Source organism: Acartia tonsa, chromosome 15 (assembly GCF_053477335.1).
Source record: "Acartia tonsa isolate MP-2025a chromosome 15, ASM5347733v1, whole genome shotgun sequence".
Taxonomy (NCBI): domain Eukaryota; kingdom Metazoa; phylum Arthropoda; class Copepoda; order Calanoida; family Acartiidae; genus Acartia; species Acartia tonsa.
The window spans coordinates 17892778-17918392 of NC_137274.1; the positions used below are offsets into that span (position 1 = coordinate 17892778).

Below are 25615 nucleotides of genomic sequence, written 5' to 3' on the forward strand. Positions count from 1 at the left end.
AGGATAGACTTGTATCAATTAAACGAGTATTTCTCTCTACAGTTTGTTTCTACAGGGAGACGAGGATAGACGTGTATCGATTAAACAAGTATTTCTCTCTACAGTTTATTCTGGATTGTATCAGCAGGGAAACAAGGACAGACGTGATCGTTAGACAAGTATTTCTTTCTACAATTTGCACGGAAGCAAGGATATACATGTATCATAAACAAGGACAGACGTATATCGTTAGACATGTATTTTGCTCTATAGTTTATTCTGGATTGTATCAGCAGGGAAACAAGGACAGACGTGTATCGTTAGACGATTGTTTTTCTCTACAGTTTGCAGGGAGGCAAAGACATACATGTATCGTAGACATGTGTTCTCTCTGCAGTTATTATGACGGTTCTTACAGTTTATGCTAGTTCGAGTACAGCAGGGAAAAAAGGATATACATGTAACGTTAAACATGTATTCTCTTTACAGTTTATGCTTAGCATGACGGCGGTTTGACGGCGATTTGACGGCAGTGTTGCGGCAATCGATTTTTGTAGTTTTGCATTTTGTGTTTGAAAAAACAAAAATAAGATATCTATAATTGAATAATGTTGAGAAGTTTTGCACCTGATAGATTTAACGGCTTATAAAAATGTGTAGAAGTTGTGCATCCGAAAGTATAGATTTGACGATATAAAGTTATATAAAGCTTATAAAGAGATTTTTAGAAGTTTTGCACCTGAAAGTATTTTAATTTGATTAAATGCTTACAATTGGGGATGACAAACTCGGAGATGTTATGTTGACATACAAATCATATCATTTATTGGTAACGAATTAAACCAATAGCAAAATTATATCTTTGTGGAGCAACTTTGTGCAACATTTTCTAGAATGAACAAAAATTTATCTGCTATTGTCATATCCATGTAGATTACTGATCTTACTCGATTTTTTGGAATGAACGTCAATTTATTTGCCATTGTCGTATCCATTGCTAATCAATGCAGATCCCTGATATTCCTCGAATTATTGGAATAAACGTTAATTTATCTGTCATTGTCGTATCCATGAAGATTTCTGATCTTACTCTTGTTAATAATTTTATGATATTTGTTGATATAATAATAACATAAGGTTTAACAGAATTTATACAATGTATAAATAATAAAGAGTAGAGCTACTCTTATGTTTATATGTATGGAAACAAAATATTTTGAATATTGTTAAAATGAGACTATGAATAATAACGATTGTATTTGCGTAAATCTAGATTGTGATATATTATTCATAGTAAGAAATTTTATTATTTATAGAACAGAAATTATTTTTGATTTAGTTGTAAGAACCAAAATATTCAAAATTCGGATTGCTAAGCTATTGTAGAAATAATAAATGGTTTTGGACATAATCGTTTTGTTTAAATCCATTATATTTTCTTTTCAGGCCATTGAGGCACCGAACATGGATAAAAGAAGATGCATATTGAATGGATATAATGAAAAATTCAGAATTGTTAGAAATTAACAATTATTAGTTTATTCGAAAATAAGCAATATTTCTGAATTTAAGTTGATTGAATTAAAATGTACTTTGACTACGTTGACAGAATTTTGTTTTCTAACTGATTCAGATGTTTATAAATCTAAATGTTTGATTTTTAAACAATTTAATCACGATTGAATTTGGAATGTCAATTCATCAAAAATTTGGAATGAAGCAACTTTGTTAATCGATGATGTAGACATTCCTTCATTCCTAGTTGTGGAGAAGAGAAAGAGAGAGAGAGAGAGAGAGAGAGAGAAGGTGAGAGAGAAAAGGTGAGAGAGTGAGAGAGAGAGAATGCTAGTACGAAAACTTGTTGATTTGTGCAAAATTGGAATGTACAATGGACATATTATATATGGATAAATTATCAAAAATATTTGTATTTCGAAGAGAGAGCTAGTACGGAAATTTTTGTTCTTCTTGACAGTAAATCTTGAATGTGCAATAGACATATTAGAGATATAGACGATTGTGTCTGGACGAGATGTTTATTGTGTATATCTATTTTGAAGAGAGAACTGGTACGGAAAATTCTGTTCTTGTTGAACATATATTTTGAGTGTATAATAGATATATTATATATGGATGATTAAATAATGGGGAGAATGCTACGAATTATCAATAATTTTTGTTCTTGTTGATAAATAAAACTTTGTGTAAGTTTTGACAATAGACATATAAACCAAGGATGACAATATTCATAAAAAATGAAGCATTAACACTCCTATAATAAATGTTGGAAGCTTAGATTGGCTGATATATGACTTCTATTGGATATAAAAATATAAAGTTTTTTTAATAAATCAATCAATCGATATTTATTGTAATGAGAATATGATGTATAAAAACAAAGATGACAGCATCCGTAAAACGAAGCAATGGAATGGCAGGACAAACGGACACACTTGTGTAGTGTCAAAATTAAATAATCAGAATATACGCGTATAAGATTCAATGCAAAATTGTAAGTAAATTTGTTCGTATAAAAACAAGGAAGACAACATTCATAAAAGAGAAGCGCTGAATGGTAGGACTGACAGACATCAATACTTGTATAGTGTCAAATCTGAATAATCAGAATAAAGGTGTATAAGAGTCAAGGCAAAATTGTAAGTAAATTTGTTCCTATAAAAAAAAAACAAGGAAGACAACATTAATAAAAGCAAAGCATTGAATGGTAGGACAAACGAACATCAACACTTGTATAGTGTCAGAACTGAATAATCAAAATATAAGTGTATAAGAGTCGATGTAAAATTGTAAGTAAATTTGTTAAAAAACTGATTGATACAGAATGATGTTTTACTTACATTTTAAGAACTTGATTATAGAGTGGCTTCGCTTGCAAACCGCTCAACACGTAGCACATCCACTCGTCGTTGGGAAGGTGATAGGTTTGAATCTCAGTCCGACACTGAGTCATAACTAACAACGTTAAAAATGTTTCCTCTGCTACTATGTGAGATGCGTGACGTAAAAGTTAGAGTGGGGGAAATGTTTTGCAAATGTGAAAGGTTTAAATCTCGGTCCAACACTGAGTCATAACTAACAACGTTAAAAATGGTTTCCACTGCTACTCTGTGAGATGCGTGATGTAAAAGTTAGAGTGGGGGAAATGTTTTGGCCAAAACAGGCGCAACTCGTTACCATGCACAGACGTTAAAAATGGTTCTCACTGCTACTATGTCAGATGCTCGAAGTAAATAGTTAGAGTGGGGGAATACCTTCGGCCAAAACAGGTGCAACTCGTTATCATGCATAGACATTAAAATTGGTTCTTACTGCTACTATGTCAAATGCTCGACGTAAATAGTTAGAGTGGGGAAATGCCTTGGCCCAAAACAGGTGCAACTTGATACCATGCACAGTTGGGATTTCTCAGACAAAAGTTGTGCATTTCAGAGTGTTGGTTGTCTGATGGGTGATTGGATGCTTGACACCTGACAAGATGAATGTGGAGGAGTTTAAGAAGCTGTCTATGGACGACAAAATCGATTGGGTGTATAGATCTGCTGGAGCTGACGTTAACCCGAACAGTGATTCTGTTGCAGGTTTGGCTATTAGAATGGACAAGTTAGATGCTTGATTGGCTAACCTACAGGAGCTGGCGGTCGTAGCTGAAGCTGATGGTAATATAAAGGAGGAGGAGGTGACGGTGAATGGCAATTTACCTGCTGATTATATGTCTGATACACAACGTATTTTTGGTAGTTTTACGAGGAGATATCAGGCCATGATTTTATGGCTGGTCAGCTTGGTCGATAACGTATTCTTGATAATATAGCGAGGAGAAATCAGGCCATGAATCAGGAAGGAGGACAAAGTGGTGAATTTTGGGAAGTAGCCAGAGTCGATGCTAGAAAGGATTTGATTCCCAATTTTTTGAAGAGATTGGAGGCTTTTTGTGGTGGAGGTGAATGGCTGTTGTGTTGTTTGAGAAAATCATAGTTGCTAAGTGAAAACCAGTTGCTAAGTTCATAACTAAGCTAAGGTCAACTGGCTGGCATGGTTATATCATTTGTGGTGTTGTAGCATTGGGCTACCAAAACTGGTTGAAGAGAAAGAACTGGTTGGCATGGTTATATCATTTGTGAGATGTTGATGGATTGATGGATAATGATGGATTGATGGATAACTTGGTCTGCTATTGACAACTTTGGGTATTGGATTCACTGCAGTTCAAGATTACTGGAAGAAAATTAGTCATGATCACAGGACTTGGTATTCTCATTCCTGGAAAGAAGATACAGGGTTTCATGAAAACAGTTCCAGTATATGCAAAACATTGTCAGGTTCATTGTCAAACACTCCAAATCATGGTCTAATTTAATAGGATCATTGTCAAACACTAGAAATCAGGAGTCTCATCAGAACATTGGAAGTGTGAACCTTTGAACTGCTATATTACCCTGAACCAAGCACTTGGAATGTGTATGAGTGGTCTCTACCAAGGACTGGGTAGAATTTTTAAAAATTTGATTTCAAATGGATCTTGAGGCTGTTTTGATGAATTCAACTTGGATGAATTTGACCGGAATTTTTGGTTTAAGCCTGAAGACCAGTATGGTTATAGATGGAGGAGAATGTTGTATATTGGTGTTGTAATATGGAAACATACCCATGTCATCAATGTGGCAGAGCACACAAATATGCCTACTCTCTGGGAGTCTTGTGTTTTCTGTCATAGAGTAAGGACCTTGTCCTGCTGTGACTTGACACTGAGGCTCACACTTACAATTGCTGTGAATCAAGATGTTGTGCTATGGCTGACTGGTGTTTCAGACCATAATTTAGTATAGTTGTTGTATATTTTAGTATCCTTTTTTTATATGTTGTTTTAAATCAATATAATAATAGAAGTAAAACTGTGTTTGTATTTCTTGCTCGGCTACGCTACAAAGCCTTGGATTTGTTTTCATAGTGTTCTTTATTTAAATCTTATTACATCTATTGTGAAATTTAATAAAATGGGTGTTAATGTATTATGTGTTTTGTAGATTTAATTTAGTTGAAAACTTGATTGCAGTAGAAGAAATAATAAGTTTTAATTGTTTCATACTTTGCAAAAATGTCTTGGTTACTTTTTGCACTATATTTGCTCTTAAAAGGATTCTATATCTGATTTTTACATTCAGAATTATAGATTTTATGCCAATTATTGTGTTTACATCAAGAAAAAACACATTTTTTGTTCCTAAACCCTTTTTTTATCATAAAATGTAAGAAACTGCTTTTTTCATATATAAGGTGAAAAAAGTAACACTAAAGAAATTTTTTGGCCTTAAGTATGTTCTAAACTTATAGATAAACACATTTCATAAAAAAAGATTTTTTTCTAAATCTGTCATTTAAGGCATGAAATTAATTTTGCAAATTAACATTGCAGATTTTTGCAAATAACTTGCAAATATGATTTCTGGATGTGTTTGTTTGTTTGTTTGAATGCGTGTGTGTGTGTTCATGTCTCTCCTGCTACGAATGACATAGCAAGACGCGGGCTGGCACTTAGACACACACACACGAAGACCGAATATTGTTTTGTATTTTCAGTAAGCTATCTTTCAAATAATTAAACATACTTATTAAAAAGAATTTATTTTAATACTTTAAAATTTCCCAAATTGTAAGTTTTAACAAAATATTTACATATTATGAAAGCTAATGCATAAATGTTTTGTGTAAAAAAAAATTGTTTACCTTCGAGAACAGAACACAAATATTTACCAATGAGAGTGAAGCTTTCATATCTTATACAATTAAATATAGAATTTTACCGCTTTCATATGTTTTGGTTTTATGGCCAATTTATACCATTTTGGATTAATTCTTTTTTGTGTAGAGATAGATAAATGAATAATGCAAAAAAAAATTATTTTATAAATAAGTGCTAGTTCCATGTCCCCAAGTAATACCATTTTTGTTTCAAAGAACACACACTTAAATTTTTAAATACTTAAACAAAATTGACCAATCAGAGGGTCAAAAGTTTTACAGGTGACCAATGAGAGCTTCTGCATTTTTCATAACAACCAATCAGAGGCGAGATGGGTTTGAATAATGTTTTATTAAAATATTGATATTTTATGACATATATTTTATTTTTTTATCAAACGTGCGTTTGGGATTAATTTGAAACCGGGTTTTTTTTTGTTACATATAGCAAATTAAAATATTCTCTTTGAAATTCTCTTTAGTAAATAACCATTAATATCATGTCCTCTTCATAAGGAATAATTTTCTAAACTTATCTATTTGAAAGCTGATAAAAAAAATCACTTTTTTGCATTTTGTAACATTTTTTGTTTTTTAAATAATTATAATAATATATTTGACTTATTTTAGTTGGATAATTTCCAACATACAGATATTTGATTTTATTAAATTTTGAGCAAGTATAGCCAATTTATCAATGTCAACAATACCTTCTCATATTTTAGGGTTCTGCAACTTTGGCCCCAAATTATTTCAAAAAACATATTAACAACATGGGTTGATATTTAAAATTAATGTGGCCTAGGATGTCTTGGAAGACTGGCAGATCAACTTTTGTCTAAATTGATGGGTAGGAAAAATTGAATTGTTGACCCATCTAGACCACTGTGCAGTGCAATTTTTTGCATTACTGAAAAAAATTTTTAAATGGGTATTTTTTTGCATAAATCAACCATATTTTGGCTGGGGGCCAAAATTTTAACAAAATTTTTTAATCCGCTACGTGCTAATATATATATGAGTTTGACTTCCAATGAACACTTATGAGTGAAGTATCCAGGTAACAAATCCACAATGTAGCAACTTGCATTAATGTATTACCTTGTTTGGCATACAAAGCTGGATTACAATTTTTGATTGATCTGCATGCATCAATTGTTGTATGAAAAGCTGTCAAAATTTTCACTTCATTCCTGAATAATTTTAGAATGGTTTAAAGTTTTTTTTGTCATTTTTCTTATTTGTAAATAATTTCCTGTACAATAACTGATCGCCTTTTTTTATTATGTAGAAATAGCTGTGTAAATCATATTTTCCTTTTAAAATGACTCTCATTTTCTTACTGACAAACAAATGGACTAAACAATGTTTAATATTTAAGCTTTATAAATGAAATGGAAGTTTAGAAATTCAGACGGACTAAATGATAGATTGAGTAGGTTTTGTAAACAAACAATAAAAACTTACCCTGTTTTTGTCCACATTTTATGTTTTGGCCTGCAGGATGATATGATTGAGTCTGCAAGTTCAAATTTGTTATCTGGTTCCCAAAAAACGGTGCTGGCAGTGTTGATAATTTCATGGAGAGCAAATACAACTAATTATATGAGTATTTTTGTAGAAGTAAAATGGAAAAACTGAAATTTTTTTTTTCTAAGCATTATGATTGGCTAATGTTAGATTACAGAGTTGAGATAGATTTATATTTATAAAAGATATCACACAGAAATAATATTTAAATCTTGGAATTCCCTGTTTGTACACATAAATTTTAAATCGATACCTGGTGTTTAAATATAATATAAATTACAAGAAACTATAAAGAATATGACAAAAAATCCATTTAATATATTCTTAATTCTGCCTCATAAAATCTTTTAAAGGATGCAAACATTCTGTGTGGTAAATTTTTATTTTAATTTGTATCAGGGAATAATTTCCAAATTAAACATTCAGATGTTATTTTATTTTTTAGCTGTAGCTGTAAATAAGAATACTTTCCTAGTGACTCTGGTTTGTTTTCTAAAAGATTACATACACTGTTATTTCTAAATATTATATTTTATAATGTAGAAAAATATATGTGTCTGTTCTGTATATCCTGTAAATAGCTACACTGTCTTTACCCTATTTTAAAAATCTGAATATGTTCAAAGAAAAAAATTTAATCTAAAATGTAAATATATATGAAAAAAAATGTGGGATATTTGTTATTGGGTTGGGGTCAATATATAGGCTGAATTAAATCATAGATTACTTCAAGAAACTAGTTTTGAAATATCTTTTTGTTGAGAGGAAAAATTATGAATATACCACGCAAGAAATACCATGCTTTAACTGCTGAAAGACTGCCAGAAATAGACCCAATACCCCAAATTTAAAGTCTTCAGCTTCAATAACAAAATTAAATTACATCGCCTCAACACAAAATTATAACCTTATCTTTGTCAGAAATTTAGATTGCCGGTAACTGATTACATTTCTACAATAAAAACACCACATTTTATGGTCAAAATATATAACAAAAATTCGATTTAAATTGTATTTGTAAACAGTACACTCAGTATAACACAAGTTAAACTTAATTTGTTTCAATGAATTTGACTACAAAAATGTGTATGTTTATTGTAAAAATATAATTAGTTACTGGCAACCTAAATTTATGACAAAAATAAGCTTAAAACTTTGTTTCAAAATGTCATTTTAAAATGCCTAGAACGTTTTTGTTATAGAAGCTGAAGGCTTCAATTTGGGGTATTTGGTCTACCTGTGGCAGTCTTTCAGCAGTTAAAGCGTAGTATTTCTTGCAGGCTTCCTTTAATAATACTAGAGGGTTATTCAAATACTATAAAATCAAAAATAATAATAATTCTCCATATATTTTCACCATTCTTAAGTTGGTTTTGTTCAATTTAATAGTTAGGTATAATGTTAGGTAAAAATTAATGATTTTTTATAAAAGAAGACATTAAATATTTTGGCAGCCTCAGTAATTAAAATTTTTTGTCAACAATTTTTCAAAAATAACATTCTATTGCAACAGAAATATTAATATTAAAAATGAAAAAAACTGTGAATATTACAAAAAATGATTACCCTGAGTTTTCAATATTTTCTATGAGTTGGGCAATTTCTGTTCTATTCATATTTTCTTGGACTTCAACAAATCCTGTTTCTCTGTGAGTTTGAACAATTGCCAGCGAAATTGCTGAAATGATGAAACCAAAAAGAAGAAAACCTAAACATGGAAATAAGCTTCATACTAAAAGATCTAACAAAGATAAATAGATATTTGTCATAACTTTATACTTCTACTGTTTCAAAATAGTCTAAAAGTAATTAGAATAAGCATAAATTTTAATTTTAATTTTAACCACAATAGGAAATAACAATAAGAATTAAATTCCACATTATTTTTTAGGTAAATAACAAATTTATTTCTTATATTCAAAAAAAATTTATCACAATACTTATATATCTTTAAATTTTCATCTTAAAAAGTGTTTTGCTTATTATATTCTTTTAAAAATTAGAATAATTCCAGCCTCCTGATTGATTTTATTGTTACTGTAAAGGTTTACCCCTACCTTAATAAATTCTCCCCACCCCACCAAAAAAAAAAAATAAAAAATCTTGCATTTCTTGTTGTGCCAATTATCCTACCTGCAGCAAAGTCAACAATTCTTCTTTTTTCAAGAAATCTAAGTAAGATAACTATGAAGATTATTCATAATATTTTGACACATGTCACACACTATTTTTTATTTTTTTTTTAGAATTAGAGGCAAAAAAACAATTAACATGTCTGAAAATATCAAACTGGTAGTAATGTTAGATTTGCTTTAACTTCCCAAACTAGAATGGTTGGAAGGTTTTGCTTGCACTGGATGTAGTTGCCAAACAAAAGTATTACTATGAAAGGTTGATATGATATGAAGTTTTAGTGGGTGTTAAAACAAATATATACCTTTTCAGATTTTCCATTCTAGAGGTGACAATATTTTCTTCTAAATAGGAAATAAATGTTACATGATTTGATTCCTAGGAGAAATAGATAGCAACAATATTCAAAGATCTAAAGTTATAAAACAAGAAATTTTAGCGTAAGAATTTTGCAAGACTCAACCCGCAAGACTTTTAAAGACTTTTTCAGAAAAAAGTATTATTGACATAAGTAAGGTTAGGTAAGAATGGCTATTTGGTAGCTATGCAAGATAAGGCCATCTTTTTTTTCTCCTGACCTTGTAAATTCTGTCTTTGTTTTTTCCAACTAACCTGTAGCGCTTCCTAGTGCTTCCAGAAACAAGAAATTGATCCAACATGACTTGAACATCAAGTATTGAATGAATTCAACACTTGATATCCCAAGACATGTGGCAATTGTCATCCATACAATCTTCTGAAGAAACAGTAACTTTCTGGCTCTCTCTGCACAGTTCCACCTATTAACAAAAAAAAAATTGATTTCGGACATTTAAAAATAAAATTTTAGAAGCTTACCACAAATCAGGTTCAACAAAAGGAAAAACTTCTTGCCAATTCAGGATTTGTAGGACCACAACTACTACAATTAGAATGAAAACAACAAATTTGTTGTACATTCTGGACAGGATGATGTAGTTAGGATCTTCAGCCAACTTGAATGTAGGAACAGGCATGAAAACAGTTGATCGGTCAGAAAGAGAAGTTTGGTTTTTAGAGTGTTTATTGTACCACACAGCCAGTGAAGGAATGGTGAACACAAACAAGCATATACAGGATGTTGAAATAAGAACACCATACTTCCAATTGAGACTGAAAACTATGATGCTAATCAACATAGCCAATCTAAATAAAGAACAAGATATATAAAGTTTTTGTATTTGCTCCCATACTAATTTCCAGAAAAATTTGTCATAACTAGATGCATTTCCAAACTTGTTTACCAATCCTACTTGTAATCTCAAAGCAAAAGAAAAATTTTATCATACACTAAATGTGAAAAAGTGGTATTTGTTTTCCATCCTCAATCAATATGATATAATTTTTTGTATAAGTGTATTACTACAAAATAATAAATAATATATTTAAACAAAATGAAGAGATTGCAAATTATCCACATAATTTTATTTATTGTTTTTGTCCTATATTTGATTCATAGATAATAATTTTTTAATACAATCAATCAATGAAATCAAATACTTACTTTATTTTACAACAAAACGCTTTGAAAGCTGAGATTTTTTTAAAAAATAATAAAAATGATTGTAATAAATGATTCATTGGACTTTTGTAATTATAAAAAAATGGAAAAAAATGTATTAAAGTTTTAAAAAGATTTATGCCCCCCCCCCCTCTAGTTTTTTCAATGTCATTTTATTTGTAGGTAAGATAGAGAGTTGGGACTTTATGACTTTTTAAGTTAAGTAATTATACGTATGCAAGAGTTCATCTTATAAGGATATCTGGTCTGTGTCAGTAATGGCATCCAGTTAAAGTCGGTTAGGTGGCACCAAATTTAGAAATAATTCTAAATAAATCTTAATTTCTATATTATGACTTTTGTGTATAAGGTAGAAACCTAATTTTTTTTTGGTGAATACTTAGATATCAATAACCCTCTGAGAAAAGTGGTGTTATGACCGTTTGACTGCTCCCTGACCGACTTTTGACAGATTTTTGTCTTGGTTGTACTAAAGACATATATCATGAATGTAGTGGCTTCTATTAAAGCTAGAGACCTATAGTAAATCCTTGAGCAACAATAAACAGATAGAAATATTAATTGGTGCTGCCAACCGCCGTTTTACCGCCATAACTGCTAAAAATGGCAGTTTACGTTATTTGCCTTTTTTCAGCGATGATCAGAAAAAGTAATTTTTTTGTTATGTAAAATAAAAGTTTGTCTTAAAATTTGGTCATCCTAGCTGCAAAATTGGCCGCTCTACAGCTGTTATAATATTTAGCGGCTGGCCGCTAAAGAGCAGCTAAGGAACAGTCTGCCCCTATGACTTGAAAAAGTAATTTTTTCTAAAAATACACATGAACCACCAGAAAAATTTTATGTCTCTAACTGTAACAGGAGCCGATATAGAGGGGGGGGTCAATATGACCCCCTCCCCCCAATATATTAAGGTGAGAATTGAGGCCTGATCTGTAAGGGTTAAATACAATAAAAAAAAAGATCTGACCTTGCAATGATATCAACAGAGCTTCTCACTATCAATATAAGCTTGTCCAAGATCTTAGGCTCTCTCTGAGTCACATTTATCTTGAAACTGCTAAGGCCCCACAAGATGCTGATGAAGGAGGTTGTTATACTCACCATTTCCACTGTGTAATCATCTTCTTTCATGAATTCAAATTGTGATGGTGCAGTGTAGAATAACTTGTACAGTAGAACTCCAGACTGAAGGAAAAACTGTAAAGTTGCCTCAGTACTAATTTCATACACCTACAATGTTTAAAAATAAATGAAAAAGTATTATAGGAAATAACAATATTATTTAGTTTTGGGAAATAAAAGGAATTTCAAAAATATACTATAACACCAGTAGAATCATACTTTTTTGGAGGATTTTAAAGTTTATTTTTTAATATGGGTTGAGAAAGATTTTGCTTCATAAATATTGTATTCTAGTAAAGAGTAAAATTAGTTCTTTTGATTTCATCTATCAAAATCAAATTATCATAAAAACATTTCTTTACAATATATAATGAATCAACATACAAACTATTCTGATTCAGATTTCAGATCAAACAAAAAATCTTGATTTCTTTAAATTTCAGAAAGAGTGTTTTCACAAAGTAACTTATTTTCAATATAGTTAAATAACTGAAATGAAAAGAATAAAAAATATGCACATAAAAGATACATACTTTTTAAAAATATTTAAAAAGATAAGTTTAAATAATCTTATTTTATATCATATTTGTATATGTGACAAAAATAATTACATCTTACATATTTAACTCTTTTACAGCCAAATTTTGTGTATTATAAATGGGTAAAAGATTATAAACATGTTTATGTTAATTCATTGATTATTTTAGAGAATTATTTTTTAATGAATTTTAATAGATGAAATCAAAAGGCCTTTTTTTACTATATACTAGAATACAATATTTAAAGAGCAAAACACTCTAATACCTAAGAATTTTACCCAAAAATAAAAAAAACTTTCTCAATCCATAGTAATTTTTTTTTTTAAATCCCCACAAAAAGTTATTTATAAAAAATAGCATCTTATTTCATTTATAGTTCGTTGTCTTTATAGGACACAGTTTTAATAGCCCTTAATTTTATAATTTTTTTTTTAAGGGCGTGTTTTGTGAAAATTTCTCATCATATTATCTAAGCACCTTTCACTAATCAACCAAAAACTTTATTTGTCATATATACAGGGTGAGTCAGAAAAAACTGAGTTTTGCGTTTTTCAGAAATAACCAAAAGGAATACAGAAAAAATAATTATATATCCTTGTTCTCTGTACAAAAGCACATCAATCTTGTAAAAGGTGTTTTTCATTATCTCTAAAAATGCGGCCTCTATGATAGGTTTAATGAGTTTTAAAGGTAAAATGCTTTTTGGCTCCTCAATAAAGCATTTTTAGAATACTGCAAATTGTCATTTTTTCATATTTCTTGATTGTGATGCATGTGGTTTAAAAGAATCTTCTATAATAACGTAGCTTATAGTAAAAAGAAAAAAAACCTTTTCATTTGACAAAAAAATCTCGTAAGATAAAAAAGTTATTAAGGTTTGAATTTTTAAAATGAAAATGCCTTTTAGAAACCCTACCCTATTTAAATGAAGTTATTATGACTGATTATAACACACAAGTATAATTTGTCAAAAGAGGGCGGAGATTTTTGAGATTAAATCCAGTCTTGCACCAAATATAGAGGAAATTCAGGGGGAGGGGGTAGAAATTTAGGTAACAAGATGGAATATTTCCGGTCATGAGCTGGTTTTCCGGTCATGGAGTTTTTAATCTTAAAATAGATTACAACAAAACGTTTGATTTATAATGTGATAATTTAATTTAAATAAATTGCATTTTTAAGATGTTAAATATTTACAATCTGTTGAGTACAAATTTTAATAATCAAAAAATATGTTTGTTTATCTTTTTAGAATGGTAGACATATTTTATTATTCATAAATCTACCTAAAAAGTACAAAATAATGGCCGAAAAAGTCATCACACACACTTTTTGAAATCTCTATGCTCTAAAAAGCGCAGTTGTTTTCAGAGATATTAAAAAACACCTTTTCTAAGTTTAATGTATATTTTTATAGAGAACAAGAACCTATAATTGTTTTTTCCATATTCCTACTGGTTGTATCAGAAAATCGGAATACTCCGTTTTTCTGACTCACCCTGTAGTTTAAACAATGTACTTACTGTTAAGGATTCATTTTATGATTTAAAATTACCAATTCATGTTTTAATAACATAGTAATTAGGTAATAAATATTTATCTTGAATGGGTATTATTAACATTATTATTCGAGTAAAATTAGTTCTTTTAATTTCATCCATCAAAATTCATTCTTTACAATATATCATAAATCAACATTCAAACTATTCAGATTCAGAATTATACAATGAGAAATCTTGAATTCTTTAAATTTCAGAAAGAATGTTATCACAAAGTGACTTATTTCCAAAAGTGGTTAATCAAAATGAAAAGAATGAAAACTATACACAAAAAAGATATGTACTTTTTAAAAATATTTTAAAATTTTTTTTTGATCAATAATCTCATTTTATTTCATTTTTGTAAATGTGACAAAATAAATTTGTTGTATTGCATTTAATTACATCTTACATTTTAACCCTTTACAGCCAAATTCTATTGTTTTAAATGGGTAATAGATCATAAACATGTTTATGTTAATTCATTGATTATTTTAGAGAATTGATTTTTTAAAGGGACTGTGAACATAAATTTTTCTCATCTTGATATCAAATCTTAACATTATCTCATTCATAATATCTCACAGATAGAGCAAAACGCGCTTTTGTTTGCTTAAAAAACGGCTTTTTCCGACGATTTTTAAAAGGTAAAGGGAAAGAAAGAAATTTTCCGTATTATATAAAATGTGCATTAAATTGCTTTTTTCTCCCATTATAGCTAAAATGAAACTTTTTCACATAGTTCTGGATTTTTCCTAACGGTTAAGCTGACTTTTAACATAATCATTGCTTTAAACCAATGTATAGTTACTTAGAAATTGATAAAATTTGCATTTTTTTTTTATTGAAAACCAAATACAAAAACAAAGCTAGAAACAGGTTATTTTATTAGTATCCAATTAACTTTAGATGGCCCATCTCTCGCCCACCTTTAATTACAAATTTGTAAATAATAAAGACGCAATATTTCTTTATAAACAGTCTGATAAAAGTGTAAACTAATTCTCGAAAGTGGGTTATTTATTGTCCAACACAATAAAAAGGGATATTCTTATTTTAAATAACCTATGAGATTCAACCCTTTGTAGACAGTGACGTATTTTTTTTTGTCAATAATACGAATTTAAAATAGGTCTTTATTACCTAATTACTATGTTATAAAAAATCTAATTGACAATTTTATATCATAAAATAAATCCTTAACAGTAAGTAAATTGTTTCAACTAAATATGACAAGTTAAATATTCCTACAAACATTATAAGAAACAAAAATGTTTAGATTTTCCCTGTTTTTTCCATTTTCCCTTCCAAAATACCATAAAATCAAGGCTTTATTTCTGGATATTTTTGTTAATAGGACGTTTTTGGTTGATCAGTGTAGTGAAATGTGCTTAGAAAATGTTAAGATTTGATAATCAGATGAGAAATATTTACGTTCACACTCCCTTTAATTAATTTTCATAGATTAAATCAAAAGGCCTAATTTTACTCTATACTTGAATACAATATTTGTAGAGCAAAACACTCTAAAAGCTATTTATTTTACTCCAAAAAAAATTTTCTGATCAGTAAAATCTTTCACAATCCAAAGTAAAAACAATCATTAAAATTCACCAAAAAAGTTATTTTGAAATCTTATCAAATTTTTAGCTCTGTAGTATGATTCTACTGGTTTCATAGTATATTTTTGATAAACCTTTAAAAGATTGGTTAAAAATACTTTAAATGTGCAGGTGTTGCATTATTTTTGTCAAATTTTGTGCTATAAAGTTAAATTAATTAAATAAGAAATATCTCAAAAAATCTATGCATATATGCCCGCACACTATTGTAAGCAGCATAAGACGGCCTTCAAATAAACTGAAATAACCAAGATTTAATGATGCACAGGGAAAGCTTCACTGTAGAAAAAAAACTGTAAAATATTTTTTTTTTTTTGTGCATTAAAGTGCACTGTAAGATAATTGTTCATTATTGATTAATTACTATTCCAGATTATTTGTATGCCTTATTTTTTCAGATAAAATATTGTGCAACATACATTCCAACATTTTGCCATTAGAAGCCTCAAAAGTTCATAGATGTTTAAAAATATTTCACGGTGAACTGTAGTTGACCCTTTTGCTTTAATCATAATTCTAAGTGTTCAAACTCACTCATGACAGTTGGTAACTCCCCCTTAACTTCCATAATCCCCTTAATTTGTACAAAAAAATGTCTTTTCCATCAGGAAATAGAATTCTCCATTAAAAGCTGTTTGTATCAAGCCAAAAAAAACAAATATGACAATATCTCAAATACAGTCATTGCTTTAACCTTTTTTATCGTTAAAAATATACTTTTCAACCAATATATTGCAAACAAAATAAGTTAAAAAAGTAAATTTGATGTATTTTTTTACAGAATATGTAGACCTATAATCTTTTTTTTATGCTCCTTCTAATGGATTACCAAAAGGCAAAGTTTTTTCCTGAGCATCATGCATATAATTTTTATTGCTTCATGCATTTAATTCTTATTCCTTTCTATAATTTACTAGAGTTTCTGTTTATTTTCTAAAAGACTTGATTAAACCTTCTTAAACAAGGACAATTATGTCAAATAGTTGTAAAGTTGTTTTAAATTTAAGCTAATAATTGCAGAAGAAATATTTAAAAAAGAAAGAAATTATATTACTCCAAAGTCAAAAGATTATATTTTCATTTTATGTAGAACTGATAGAATTTTAGTACTTGGAAGAGCTAATCTCTTATTTAGAATTATTTTGTTCACAGAAAAAAAATTTCATAAATTTTTCTAAAAGTTTTAAAATCTCACTTTTCTCTCTTGATATTTTTTCTTCTGGTCATCATCATGTGGATTCAAGAAACAACAGAATCCCTTAATAAATAAATATTATTAGAATAATGAAAAAATATAATATTAAAGATTACAAAAAAAAGGTTCTCAATTGATTTCAAAAAGAATATAGCATTATTTTTATTTATTATCATTTGAAAAGTTTATCAATTCATTTTCAATAGTTTAATTCTGTGATATCTCTGATAAATGCTTTTTAGATTTATTAGTATAAAGATCACAAATAAAAATAAAATAGCAGAATTCTAGGCACATATTTTAAGTAAGTATTTATGAAAGATTATTGATCTCTTACACACAGTAGAACAGTGATAATCTCATTTAAAATAAAAAAAGAGTTTATTTTCTAAAATTTCAGGGCCTTTAACTACAGTGCCCTAACCCCTGCCAGGCTATCTAGTGCCTAATTTGGGGAAAAAATGATTATCTATATCTTAATTTTGGGTATGATGAACTCTTACAAGACACTCTTACTCATGGTGATGATGATCTAGATGGTATCGAAGTACATGTGCATAACAACAACTCATCCATTGAACTATGGTCCAATTTTTGTATTTGTAACAGCCTCCAGAAGAAAATTGTAACAAAAAATATGACCATCTTTTAAAAACTATAGTATTTACCTTAAAAATTGGAGAATTTAAAAACCATGATTGTATGTTTTAGGATTTCTTTTGATTGGAGAATGGTACAAATACAAAAATCGAACCATAGTTTAATAGATAAGTTGAGATAATGCTCATATATTTTGATACCATTTGGCTCAATATCACAACTAATAAAAGCATCTTTAAGATCATCATCAAAATTAAGATTTAGATAATTGTGTTTTTACCATATTAAAAATCTTTTTGTTTTACTTTTTGGGCTAATTATTATCAAGTATTTAACTACATCCAGTAAACTGGAGGTTTGCAGCTGAAGTGATAGAGGTTGAATTGCTTAATTTTCAATTTTTTGTTCTTTGAAATAAAATTAATGTCTACCTAATATTATTTTATATAACAATTATTGCATAAATCCCTTTCAAAGAGTTAATTGAACAGAATCAAACTTTAAAAATGAGAGAAAATTAAAGTGGATTTTTCCAATGATTTTATGATAACCATACATATAAAAACCCAAATTTGCATATTTTTATTATTTTCAATAATTTTTCAAGAAATACAAAGATATTTTAAACTGATACTTGGGCATGTTGATAAGCTGTTTAGTATGTTAGGTAGAAAAAGATCTGATTTGAAACCATTTTTGACAAAGTTATGGCTACATACATGATCAAACATATAAAAAACTAACAGACTTTAGACTGATATTCCCCGCGCTGCCTCTAGTGGCAGGACTGTGCATTGTATAAAAATGTTTGTAATGATAGTAACTTGTACACCATGTTTGTAAATACATGATCCTGTTATTTATTCAATATAAGTAAAACTTCTATACATTAGTGATATGTCCGTCTGCCTTCCACTTGGGTTATTATTTCAAGAGTTTAAAGTTCTTTAACAAAGGTGGGGACTACAAATACAATAACAAAGATAAAAATAGGTTTATATATAAAAGTAATTTCAATTGGCCCATCTCTTGACCACGTATAATTACAAATTTGTAAATAGAATATGTTCACTCTTTTTCTTTATAAACAGTCTGATAAAAGTGTAATCTAAAACTTCCAAGTGGTTTGTTTATTGTCTAACATAATAAAAAAAGGATATTATCTCTTTAAATGAAGCCTGCAAGAAATGCATCAATTTAATTGCTGAAAGACTGCCACAAGTAGACCTATTACCCCCAATTTATAACCTTCAGCATTGTTATAGGCATTTTCAAATGACATTTTATGTACAATAAAAATTTGGAAAGATTTTCATTCCTAATGATAAAATTTAAAAATTAAAAATTAAACTACATAGCCTAGAAACAAAATCATAAGCTTATTTATGTCATGAATTTAGGTTGCCAGTAACTGATTATATCTTTACAATAAAAAATCAATTTGTAAAGTCAAAATCATTAAAAAAATTAAGTTTAACTTGTGTTTTATAGAGAGTACTTTAGTACTTTAGAAGGCTTAATCAGCTCAACAACCAATCACAGTATGAGCTTGTATTAGTTTCATTTATATCCACTATGATTTCACACTGAAAAATGCAAATGAAACCATGGTGTTTTTATTGTAAAATGTAATGAGTTACCGGCAACCCAAGTTTCTGTTGAAGATAAGATTATAATTTTGTGTCTAGGTGAAGTAATTTTAATAGTTTATTATTAATTCAGCCAAATTTTAAAAATACAAACTATTGGCAGCTAGCCAAAACAAGCACCATGTTTACAAAATGTTTTCAACTTAAAACATAATTTTTTTATTACAATTTTGTTTAAAGTTTCTGCTAGGAACAAAAATAAAAGGATTTCTATCTTAATGTATAGGACCAAGGACCAAGCTAATTTTGATGATACATAAAGAAATAAACCCTAATAGATACTTTTTTTGAGGTAGGTTCATACTATATAAATACAATCCATTTTTACATATTTACCTTGTACACCATCACTGGCTGATAAGCAAATGCCATCACAAGCTTCTTGACATTCCAAGTTTTCTCCAACACAAGGTCCAGTATGAGTGATATGCTTGGTAGAAGTAGTATGATAACTGAAAATAGAGATACAGGTCAATATATTGTCAAATAAAGTTTAAACTTGGAAATATACTTCATAAAAAATATGCCAAATTTATCTAGCACCTGATGCAATAAACCCAATGGAATTCATCTGTTCTTGTCCAAACTTTGTATATCTGTATGTGTAGTTGGCTACATCTGTATGTCAAGTGAACAATCAAGATAATTAAGAAATCTTATCTGGTTGTGTTACTTTATTTTAATCAACATAATTGCCCCTGCATTTCTCTTAGGTTTTATTTATTCAGGGTTTTATATAAATACATAATTTTAAAGTATAAGTATGAATTGACTATAGTCAGTATCAATATAAACTTTACTTTATCATAGTATAATATATTTAAGTTTTGGGTTAAGTTTAGGCTATTTTTATGTCATTTACTACCCCTATTGAATAGAAGACTTTAGATGCTAGGAGTGCAGCTGCTGGAGTATATATATGGAAATTGTTGTTCATTCTACAGGGTGTTTCAAGATAAATGTCTTTTGTAAATAATTATGCATAGAAGTTAAAACAATTATATAAAATGCATTAAGTATTTTGAAAACCTGTTCTGGTACATTTATGTTTCAAATATTTAAAAATGATTATTTCAACAAATTTTAATATATGAATTAAAGAAATAGATATAAGAAAATTTAAAAATAAGAAAAGTGACCTTAATAGTAATATAAAATTAAAAATAAGAAAGATGTAATTAAACTTTTTGATTGTTTCCTGTGGCCTGAATATACTCTTCAAATTCATTCTAAAAACAAATATGAGAAAAGAATTAGGAATACAGAATACCTAAATAAAATCAAAGTATAGAACTTATTCTTAATTCTTACCCAGTTTAAATCTGAGTTTGACCAGTACTGGATGACAACTTTTAAGTCACTGATGAAATCCCAGGCTGGCAAACACACATCAAGAATCAAGAACAACAAATTAGCCATTACAAAAACTTGACTTGTCTTCATGAAACTAGAAATAAATTCCAAATCCATTTTAAAAAGAAAAAGTATAAGAAATTTAACTAGGCATTATCCAAAATAGTTTTAAACCTTCCAAGGATCAATGAGAAGTTTCACTGAAAAGAAGAACCATATTGTTTTGGCAGTTAGCAAAATCATTTGCTACAAACACACATATACATATATTATATTGCTTTTACATGAGGATAAATTAGTAAATACTTAAGATTTAAAGAAAATTGTAGTTGTAAAAAATATTTTGTGAAATAATACATATGACATAAAATTGATAAAGTGAAACTTTAATCTAAGTGAATTAGACATTATTTACCTAGTGCATTTTACTAAACATCCCTTTTTCAAAACATTTTCCTGATCCTAAAATATAAATTGATTAGGCAGGGAAGGATCTGTTAAAGACATTTCTTTGGTGAGATTAACCTAATAATTTGTTAAGGAAATATTCTACTTATTATTATTTCTGTTTTATTTTAAAGAATAAAAGTTGAGCTAACCTCTTTATCACTGTTCACTGTCTCAGACTGACATGGAGATTTGTCTCTTTCCTTTATATATAAAATATTATCTAAAATGAATATCCTTTTTATACTTTACTGTTCAACGATTTTTTTTTAACAATGCTTAATGCTTGCTCAAAATCAATATGAATATCTTATTTTCTAAATGAATTTTTATAGTATTTCTCTTAGAGTATTGTAGTCTATGAGCAAATAATAATAAATATATGAAATAAAAATAACTTGTTCAGCAAGTTTTTTCCTATTTAAAATGGCTTATCTTGCCTTGTGAACTAAATATAAAACTATAGAATGTGCCTAAAACTTTTTTTGATTATTGTGAACTTATAATTGAAAGTATTAATATAATGTACCTGATGAGTTGTGTACTTCAGAATTGACAAGTGAAATATAAGAAATATCTGGAGAAGGATCTGTTGAAAAATTTCTTCTGGTGAGAACAACCTAATTCATCCAAAATAAATAATCTAAACCTTGAATAGAATGAGAAAAATAATTTTTAAAAATGCTAACCCAACCAAAATTTTGAATATTTTCTTCCTCTTGTTGTATAAATTCTTACCATTGTTGAAAAGTTTGACCGCCAATTGTCATCTGCTAACCCTTCCCCCCCCCCCTTTCCTTTACAATAAATAATTCAGTTGTACATAAACTCTCAAACAATTAGGTACACCATATTTCAAAGCATTTGGATTTTATTTTGTTTTCAAAAATTCCTTTTTACAAAGTACTTAATATTTTTAACCTGTTTTTTGTTAAACTTATATTAATTTAAACTAGGATGAAGCTTTTTGTTTTCTTAAGAATTTTTGCACATATGGTTATTATTTTTTACAATTGAGAAGGCTTGAATAAAGCGGAATATATTTTCTACAAAGAAGTGTGTTCATACTGTGTAGTTAGCTCTAGCCGCGCATTTTTTGAGAAAGAGATAAAAAAAAATTATTGAAACTTCAATTGTCAATTCTTAAAAATATGAGCTTGTGGTCCAATCATGGTTATAAGGGATTCCACCAATTAAAATTACTTCTTAAAAACTTAAATATTAATAATTACTTTAAAGTTGTATGATAAAACTTTAAGCTTAGAAAAAATTGCTATTTCTTAAAGAAAGCAATTTTGTTCTAGGTCATCTAGAGTTTTTGAGGTATATTGCCTTTAGGACTTACATTATCAATGTCCTTTCATTATTAAATTTAAGGTCTAAAAACAATATATATTTTTCTTATACAAAATTTCTGTTATAATTAATTTAAAGGTCTGAAAAGAATATTAATTTTTTACTCAAAATTTTGTTTATCATAGTTCATTAATTCTTTATAACTACTTATCTTCCTTAAACTTTTAACTAAATTAATAAATTAACTAATTAATTATTAATTTATTAAGTTTGCTAATTCATTTAGCTTGCAATAACATAGTAAATTTTAGTAAAATAGAATTTAATTTTAAATAAGAAATTTAGTACCTGAAATCTTCGTTCTCCTCCATTACAAATTGGGCCTAGAATTGTGTATCATTATTAACATATTACAAACTATCTAACTCTATTCTAGCCCCACTCTTTTCTTGAACCATAAAAGTTACAAAAAAACACTGCTATAAATATTTAATAACAGTAAATTTGGCATTATGCATAATTTAATTCAGACAAAAATATTTGTAATTCTGTAACTAACAACATGACCTAAATATATAATTAATTAAAATTAGATTAATTTATTCTAGTTTTCTTCCTAAAGAAACTAACCTCTTCATAGATGTTTTCCAAATCAGACTCACATTGAAGATTGTTTTGTTCCTATATATTAAAAATTATTTATATCTCCTTGATATTTTGATGTGGAATAACTTCATACTAATAAAAGCTTAATTTATGTGGCTAATTCTTCAATTTTCTTAATAAATCGATGTATAAGGGATAAAATAACTCCCATTCACAAGGCTTTCCTTATTAATTGATAATATCCTATCTTATATGTCTGATCCAAGCTTTAAAATAAGGGATGTGTGCTAAACTAAGTAAATCATTGATTCTTTTCTTTGATTATTATTGATTTTTAAAGCACACAATTGGCTTCAAAGAATAAAAGGGATTTTAACATTACCTTAAACCCTTACAGTCGGGCCCCTTGCCGCACCTTAATCAGTCGGGGGGGGGGCGTTCAACGCCCCCCCATGTTATCTCAGTTCCTATTAGAGCTAGAGGGCTAACAATTTTTGTGTAAGTCCCCTGTGTTATGACGAAATTCCGACCTTAAGTAAGTCAAGGTCAATTTTCGCTTCCTTCACCCTTTTATTTAACATCCTTTGTTTTTAGGTCCTTTTTTACTTAAAAATTTCAAACGGCTGTAATTTTTTTATTTTTGAAGCTAGAATAAAAATTTTTTGGCAGAAAATGTTAATCTTTATGTAAATTTCAGCGGCCGAAGCTGTACTTGGCAGCTGCCAGCCGCCGCAGTCGGCGGTCGGCGGGAAAACGGCGGCGGATCTTTATGAAATTTTATTACATTATGTAGACATGTAAGAAAAGCTTAAGTTTAAAATTTGAAGTCTCTAAGTCAAAAATTGCGGCCACAGGAGCCATTTAAAGATTTCTGGAGACCTGGAGGATCAGGACCTGGAGGATCATACCTGGAACCTGAAATTGACTTGAACACCTGTATTTAATATGAGGATGTACTTCTAGAGGATATTTTAGTATTTTGTTAAGATAAAATGCTTTTTTTAGGTCAAAAAAATATTTTTGCTCTTTACCTGGATGACCCTGCCAGGTTTGCTGGCATCCTGTGCCCGCCAGGATGGAGATATTCAAAAAATTCCAACTCTCGGTTATGTGTCATACCCAAACTTAAAAAGTCACGCAGTTTGGGCTCTTTATCTTTCACACACAGAAAATGAGATAGAAAAAACCGGATGGGGGGGCGTTCAACGCACCCCCCCCCCCACGACCGTTAAGGGTTAAAGAAAATAACTTGTTTAGCAACAGTATTGATAACAACATTACCAGCCATGTCTTCAGTACGAGACTTTTCCCCACCCTTCAAAGATTTTTATTTTTATGATTTACAAACAAATTTTGATTACATCTTTATAAAGTCTTTTCCTATTAAATAAAGGAGATTTATTAATTAATTGTTTTAACACACTGTGAACATTTAGTTGATAAATGCTTTCAATTTGAACAAAACTTCATGAATGGCAAATTAGCCTCAAAAAATCATAAAACTTATAATAGATGATTATAAAAATATAGAAACAAATCAACTGAGTATACCTCACTTAATTCTTCTAAATTTAACAACTCATTGACAATATTCAATTCAACCTCCTCATTCTGAGGAGCAGACATCTCAGACTTGCAATCAGGATTTTGTGTCTCCTTTAAACAAATAACAATTGATTCAAACAGTCCTAAATTTGGATTTAGATTCTTTTTTGGTAAGCCTTCAAAAACTTTTTATTCATTGGGATTATGGAGGCTTTTTTTCTTATTTTTTTTTATCTAGAAACCATGATACTCAACATAAATATTCCTTCTTTATATTTAATTATATTAGCTTGATAAAATACCTGAACTTTTACTAATGTACCTGATTAGTTGATGATGCAGAATTGACCAGTTCCATATCAGACACATTAATATCTGGAGAAGGCTCCATTGTTGATATTTCTTCTGGTGAAAACAACCTATTCCATCCAATTTAGATAATCTAAACGCTTAACAGGCATTCTCATGAAAGGGACTATACCTGAATATTTCCTAATTTAATGTATTATCTCTTCACAAACTTTTTTTTTTTAAGCAACTGTTTTTACCTTAACCCTTAACAGTAGGGCCCCTTGCCACACCTTAATCGAGAAGAAGGGGGGGGGCGTTGAACGCCCCCCCCCCCTTCTTAATATCTCAGTTCCTATTAGAGCTAGAGGGCTAAAAAAATTTTGTGCAAGTCCCCTGTGTTATGATGAATTTCCAACCCTAAGTAAGTCAAAGTCAATTTTCACTTCCTTCACCCTTTTATTTAACAACCTTTGTTTATAGGACCTTTTTTACATAAAATACTTAAAACTTCAAACGTCTGTGATTTTCTTATTTTTGAAGCTTGAAGAAAAATTTTTTTTGCAGAAAATGTTTATCTTTATGTAAATTTTATATTTGAATTATCAAAATATAATTTCAGCGGCTGCAGCTGTACTTGGCAGCTGCCAGCCGCCGCAGTCGGCGGTCGGCGGGAAAACGGCGGCGGATCTTTATAAAATTTTAATATAATATGTAAATATGTAAGAAAAGCTTAGGTTTAAAATTTGAAGTCTCTAAGTCAAAAATTGCGGCACAGGAGCCTTTTAAAGATTTCTGAAGACCTAGAATATCAGGACCTGCAGGATCATACCTGGAACCTGAAGTCGACTTGAACACCTGTATTTAATATGA

The 25615-nt window shown here is 29.1% G+C and overlaps 1 protein-coding gene across 1 annotated transcript; it reads right to left on the reverse strand.

Annotated features, from left to right (window-relative positions):
• Positions 1 to 20385: 20385 nt before the first annotated feature.
• On the reverse strand, positions 20386 to 24845 carry LOC145306963 (uncharacterized). The gene is made up of 9 exons (XM_080149305.1): positions 24777 to 24845; positions 24461 to 24565; positions 22934 to 22984; positions 22652 to 22686; positions 21537 to 21627; positions 21160 to 21210; positions 20976 to 21022; positions 20519 to 20654; positions 20386 to 20436 (listed from the first exon to the last, which is right to left on the reverse strand). Exons 1-9 carry the CDS (start codon positions 24843 to 24845, stop codon positions 20386 to 20388), a joined length of 636 nt encoding a protein of 211 aa, XP_080005431.1.
• Positions 24846 to 25615: the final 770 nt, after the last annotated feature.

Coding starts and splice junctions, on each gene's coding strand:
- LOC145306963 (XM_080149305.1), bottom strand. CDS start 24,845: ATGGAGCCTTCTCCAGATATTAATGTGTCTGATATGGAACTGGTCAAT. Junction 21,023..21,159: donor CAGTGAACAGTGATAAAGAG/GTTAGCTCAACT, acceptor TTTATATTTTAG/GATCAGGAAAATGTTTTGAA. Junction 20,655..20,975: donor TGTTTAGTAAAATGCACTAG/GTAAATAATGTC, acceptor ATTTATTTCTAG/TTTCATGAAGACAAGTCAAG.